Here is a 6,565-nt window from a genome sequence, read left to right as displayed (position 1 = left end):
ACGATATAAATTACATGTATTCGGAAAGTGAAGCATTCAACTGTCCGCCACTCGTTCTAAATGCAAAACGAACCCGATTCTCGTGTGTCACACAGGACTAGGTTTACACAGGATTTTTTAGGCTGACTAGATATCAAGCGCTGCCACGCAACGTTTATAAGCAAGGATGTAATTGATTTCGAACGTGGCTACTGATTTACTCGCGCTCGAAACGATTGATACAGATCAACTTCGACGAAGATAAACGGTCCCTAAGTGCGGCACAAGGAAAGATATGCTAAAACAAATTTATTCAGGTCACGTTGCCGCTGTTTGAAGCAGTAATAAACAACAACACACGGGAAAAATATAGTTTAATATTCGATATTGACAGGTCGACAGATCTTTATTGCAGTGTTTGTCTCATGACATTATGTTCTTTTGAAACAGTCTCCCGCATTCCGACACTCTTCGAGCCACATTTTGCTCGGCTCTGCATATTTCTGAGCATCTCGATCCTCGGTTTGTTTGCGCAAGGTGAATCGCAGCCTTCAAAGCAAACGCGTGAAGAAGCTTCGATCTCGTTCACATTACATGGAATTTATGCAGTTCGATGATACCGCGAAGGTTCTCAACTTTGCGATATCATCAAATTCATGTTGTGGGAGTGAATTTGTCGCGCTTTATTCAGTGCAGCCAGATGTCACGGCGCTTGCTGTCACTCTTTCCGCTTAATTGGGACCGCGAAAAGAGCTTTCCCGGACTCCCGGTGGTTGCTGCACCCGAAAGCGCAGCACCCGGGCATTTTCTTTCGTTTTGTTTTAAATCTTAGAAAGTTTCATATGCCCTAAATTACACAAAATGCAAAATCCAACCTCGTCGATGGCTCATACGCGCGGCGTGTGTGAGCGATGCCTTTGTCTGCTTGTCCGCTCCGTCGCGGCGCGGACCATCTATGGTAGGAAAGTGATCACGTCACTGCAACTGACCAATCGGTGGCTCGGCGGCGAAGAAAAGAGGGTTGCGGTACTTTCCAGGTTCCAGTGACTTAAATTAGCGTTAGCGTTTTGCTCCGTTCCGCTATTCTAAAACACTACCTTGTACCGCGCAGTGCAGCCTTTCTTTGCGTTCGCGTTGCGTCGCACGCTAACGCTAACGTAAGCGTTTTTCGCTATACTAAAACTCTCTAAAGGCGGTATAACGACATCGGCAGGAGGACCATGAAGTGTCGATTCATAAAATCATGGAGATGGTGCAACGACAACAGCGTGGCCACGACGACGACATGAGGACGAGGAGATGACGACGACTGCATCGTGATGATGACGTGATGACGACGGCATGACGAGAGTCGGATGACAAAGCTGCAATGACGACGATTCAGTGACCACGACGGCATCACGACCACGGACCTAGTGGCCGAATCAATTCGACAACTTGGACAAATGGGTCGGAGTAGAACGCACGACAACAGCATGACGTGACTCAGATTACGAGGCTGGAATCGTGATGATTGAATGACCATGACGGCATCACAATGGCGGTATGACAAAGAATGTATGACAATTGTATGATTACGATGGCGTGACGGCGAAAACATGACGTGAGTCGGATGACAAAGCTTGAATGACGATGATGCAACGGCCACGTCGGCATCGCGATAATGAGCCCATACCTAGTGGTCCAAACAATTAAACTGGGTGCGGGGTAGAAGGGGTGATGACAGCATGACGAGAGTAGAATCACGAGGCTAGAGTAACGGCAATGGAACGACCACGACGGCATCACGACCTGAAGCGCATACCTATTTGCCCATGCAAGTACACAACTTGGATTTCTGGGTCGGAGTAGAAGGCAAGACGAGACGAGACGACAGCAAGACGAGAGTCAGATCACGAAGCTGGAATGACAAGATTGAACGACCTCGACTGCATTGCGATAGCGGTGTGAGAAGGAATGCATGACGACTGTATGGCGAGAGTCAGATGACAACGCTGCAATGAAAACGATGCATTGACCACGAATATTGTTACGGGTAGCTCTCCGTGAAGAGAGGGTTTATTGGGACGCAACCGACGGTCTTGGGCGCCAGCCGAGGTTCTTGCTTGCTTGCTTGCCTTTAAAAGTGGCTCGTACCCACTATGGGGGATAGGCCGAGGTTCTGCTATCACTAGATTGGCGGGGCCTCCGGCCCGGCTTTAATTCTTTCTCCTCAGGACCTCAATAAAGTTTGTACTCACTCACTCACTAGGCGAACGTCTTCTTCTCCCCTCTCGTACCCCGTGTCCCACTGCGGCTTGAGGTACATACCCTAATCCTACAAGGCTTTCACGCTTGTAACACATCCCCCCCACGTAGACAAAGCCCACCGGGCAAGTCAAACAGCATCTCGAGTGGTGCGAGGCGGGCAACATGAGTCACTTCAGTCTTTGAACAGCGTCGACCATTTGAAAGGAGACGTGCTATGCGGTATGTCAATTCGCTTATGCGGTCTAACACAACGTAAGATCCAACATAGTCCGCCAGTAGTTTTTCGCACAACCCACGTTTTCTGGTAGGCGTCCACATCCACACTAAGTCACCGGGATCATATGTGACGTGACGTGTCGGTGTCGGCGGTCGTAACGTGCCTTCGAGCGATCTTGTGAAGCAAGAGTGCGCAAATAAGCAAGGCGGCGGGCTTCTTCTGCACGACAGATGGTCTCCGATATGCAGGCATCATCGCGGTTCAGAAATGGGAAGATCGTATCAAGGGTATAACGTGGCGGCCGAGCGTAAAGAAAAAAGGGGCTGTAGCCGGTAGTCTCGTGCTGGGCGGTGTTAAATTCATAAGTTACGAAAGGTAGAACGCTGTCCCAGTTCTTATGATCCGTCGAGACGTACATGGACAACATGTTCGTGAGAGTTCTGTTGGTGCGTTCCAAGGCCGTTTGTTTCTCGATGGTTCGGCGTAGAGTGTCGAAAACCTGAACACTAACGAAGCATCTCTTCAACCACATCTGCAGTAAACTGTCGCCCGCGGTCGCTAATAACGGGTTTAGGAGGACCGTGTCGGAGGATGATAAAACGTAGTAAGAAAACGCACACGTCGGCTGCAGTAGCGGATGGTATTGCGGCCCTCTCACAGTAGCATGTCAGGTGGTCAGTGCACACTACTATCCAACGATTTCCGTTAGAAGACCGTGGAAACGGGCCGAGAAGGTCGATCCCGACTTGCTCGAATATTTTGACACATGTGGTTATTTATTTTTCACCAGTGACCGCTTTTCACCGGCTAACGAATGTTCAACGTTATCGCTCGGCGCAGGACGCGCCTGCATGTATCGGAAGTTTCTCCAGCGTTATCGATGCTTCTATCTGTTACCCGTTGTCACCGACGCTTATGTTACCTGATTGTATGAGCGACGCGAATTGTTTGGTACTTTCTGGAAGACACGCGGGCACCAGGGATTACGCGTTTCGCCGCTGATCAGATTTTCGACGAACAGCACACAAAAAGCGCATTTACCCTAGCACGTTGCCAGTGCCAGCACAGACATCTCGCATCAGTAATATGAAAAGACACGCTGATAAGTAATATTTATTACAGCATTCGCACTACACGGCTTTCAGCAGGATAAATTCAAGATGGTAAAGCGCAAAAATAGCATCACTGTACCGGGCGTCTGTATGCAGCCTTAGAATGGATTAACACACAAACTGAACAGCGAGACTTGTATGCGCGCCGCAATCAAGTAAATCATGTATATTATACATATAAGACTATGCCCTACCTAAGAAACCCCGACCTGTGGTGTTGATTATTCGTCGCACTCATGTTCGCGGGTCTCTTGAGAGACGAAGAGGCGCAGATGACAGTCAGTTCTCACTACACGTCACGGCTCGTGCTTGATCTTTTTTTTTTCCAAGCCAGCCGAGCCTTTGTCGAAGCGTTCGTCTAGTCCACTCTGACATGGCCGCACGGTCCCCCTTTGTCCTGGCATACAAGTTCACGTAGAACAGTACGAATAATGAGAAGAACAGCACGGCTTGGCCGAACTCGAGCCACACGAAGAGGGGCACGTAGTTTCCCGTGGCAAAGATCAGGCACACGGCGTGCACCATGTACAGCACAAACTGCACGATCTCCACCATGGTGAGGTAGCGGTTCCAGTAGAGCCACTTCTTGAACGCCGGCCCGAGCCCGGACGGGAAATAGTACAGATACGACAGGACGTGCACGAACCCGTTGATGCACACGACGAACATGGTCTGCGACTGGGCGGCGTAGGTGACGTTGATCTAGACGTTCCAGGCGACGATCACGTGGTGCACCATGTGCAGCGTGGTCACCTGGTCGTACTTGCGCCGCAGCATGTAGAACACCGTGCTGGTTAGGTCAGACAGCTTGAACATGGAGAGGTACCACGAGAGCTTGACGATCTCCAGGCTGGCCGGCTCGCTGCTGATGTCCAGGTCCATGAGGAACGAGTAGCCGCGGTCCCAGAAAGCGAGCTTAGCGAAGCGCACCACGAATAACGCGCTGAACAGCACGGCCAGCGGGTATTAGACGTGCATGCAGCCCCGCAGGTCGTAAGGCTTGCGCCTCGACATTCATCAGGTACCGGCGACCTTGACGAAATACACGTACGCGGCTGTGATGATCCTTCGGTCCTGTGATCGCGCAGCGGAAACCAAGGTATTCCTGCCGCAGCCGTGCCGCCGAATATGTTGGCCTGTGGCGACTCCATCGTTTGCCCGTGCGCTTGCAATACGCTTCTTGAACCGAAGTGCGCGCGCTGATGCCGCCGCTTCGCTTTCGTGAACCCTGCAGTCAAGCGTGCGCTCCCTGCACCGGTCACTGGTGTTCTCCGTTTTTAAGGGCAAAGTATTGACACATATATAGGTGACCGCTTTTTACCGGCTAACGATTGTTAAACGCTATCGCTCGGCGCCAGGTGCGGCTGCATGTATCGGAAGTTTCTCGAACGTTATCGATGCTTCTATCCGTTGCCTGTTGTCACCGACGCTTATGTTATCTGATTGTATGAGCGACGGGAATTGTCTAGTGCTTTCAGGAAGACACGCACGCACAAGGGAACCTTCGATGACTCATGTATAAAAGCCGACGCGTTTCGCCACTGATCGGATTTTCGACGATCGCCGACTGTGTTCACCGCTATCGTTGTGCTTCGAATGTAGCTTGCTTTTGTGGGCACAGGTTCGCCAAATAAAAAATCAGTTTCGTCATTACGACTGTTTTCTTCACCGTCACTACTACGTGACAATATCGCGACCTAGTGGCCCCAGCTATTAGATTGCTTGGGCCACTGGGTGTGGGGTAGAAGGCCTGAGGACGACGGCATGACGAGAGTAAGATCACCAATTCGAAATGACGACGAGAGAACGACCACGACGGAATCGTGACCAGGAGCACATGCCTAGCGACCCAAATTGTGACGCAATGCACTGTCATGCACACGCGCACTCAGTTGGCTGTAACGCCCCCTTTGATAATATGTATATAAGAGAGTGTTTCGTTCTATAAAGCCCATTTTTTGACGCATTTCATCTCGTGCAAACCACATGGTGTCAGCAGTGGTCGGACTGCGGCCAATGTGCGTAGCCGTTGAAAGAAAAGCGGACGGGTAGCAATCCAACGAGGGTAGCTCGAAGGTCCGAACTAGTACGAGAATGGAGAACGGGGAACAGCAACAGCGCCAGCAGACCAGCGCCCCAATCACCACGCTACTGCCACCGCCAAAAGTCTTGGACACCACAGGAGACGTATGGCAAAGTTGGAAGACGTGTTGGCAGGAGTTCGAGCTCCTCGCAACGGCAACGTACAGCGGTGAGCACTGTTAGGGTGAACACGCGAGCGCGTGGCCGACGGCACTGTCAGCGCCCCGTTACGGTCATCACTGGAAACATTGCGCATGCGCATCAGGCCTTCCGCGAAATAATTGTTCCACGGCGCGCATGACGTCATGAATGCACTTGTTCGTCGTCTGCTAGCCGCATTTTTGTTTTCTAAGCCCATGCATCCTGCATTTTAAGATTTCTTTAAACATCTGTGCTGGAACAGAACAAGACAAAAAAAGTTGTATATCTATGGGGGCGTGTCTATTCGTTCCCTTCAAAGTTGTTGTGCATGCAACGCCGTATATAAAACAACCAAACATCTTTCGCAGCCGTTCATTCTGTCGCCAGATCGTATTATGGCTAGGGTTCCCGATGATGAACGGCGCTCAATTGTCGATCTTTCCCTGAAAGGTTATTCCCAGCGGTATATTGGCGCTTTAGTTAATAGGCCCCTGAAGACTGTGAACAGGATAATTCAAGCCTACAAGTATGAAGGTCGCATTCAGGATGCACCCCGCGCGCCCCGCCCTAAAGCTACCACAGACGATGAAGACGCCCTCATAGTTGCAGCTGCTGTTCGTAACCCTTTCTTGCCAGCCCCAGCAATACGCGAGGACTTGGATTTGGACGTTTCGGACACCACTGTTCGACGTCGCCTGCGTACTGCGGGCCTTCGCAGTCGCGTCGCAGCGCAGAAGCCACTACTAACGGCGGCAAACAAGGACGCACGACGGCAGTTCGCTGA

The 6,565-nt window shown here is 51.0% G+C and overlaps 1 protein-coding gene across 1 annotated transcript; it reads right to left on the bottom strand.

Moving 5' to 3' along the window:
• Nucleotides 1–3,837: 3,837 nt before the first annotated feature.
• LOC119462397 (elongation of very long chain fatty acids protein AAEL008004) lies at nt 3,838–4,227 on the bottom strand. The gene has a single exon (XM_037723742.1). The coding sequence runs from the start codon at nt 4,225–4,227 to the stop codon at nt 3,838–3,840; it is 390 nt and encodes a 129-aa protein (XP_037579670.1).
• Nucleotides 4,228–6,565: the final 2,338 nt, after the last annotated feature.

The sequence above is a fragment of the Dermacentor silvarum genome, chromosome 8 (assembly GCF_013339745.2).
Source record: "Dermacentor silvarum isolate Dsil-2018 chromosome 8, BIME_Dsil_1.4, whole genome shotgun sequence".
In the NCBI taxonomy this organism is placed as follows: domain Eukaryota; kingdom Metazoa; phylum Arthropoda; class Arachnida; order Ixodida; family Ixodidae; genus Dermacentor; species Dermacentor silvarum.
Note: the sequence above shows the minus strand (reverse complement) of the source record. Positions and strands in the feature narration are given on the sequence as shown.

Coding starts and splice junctions, on each gene's coding strand:
- LOC119462397 (XM_037723742.1), bottom strand. CDS start 4,227: ATGTTCGTCGTGTGCATCAACGGGTTCGTGCACGTCCTGTCGTATCTG.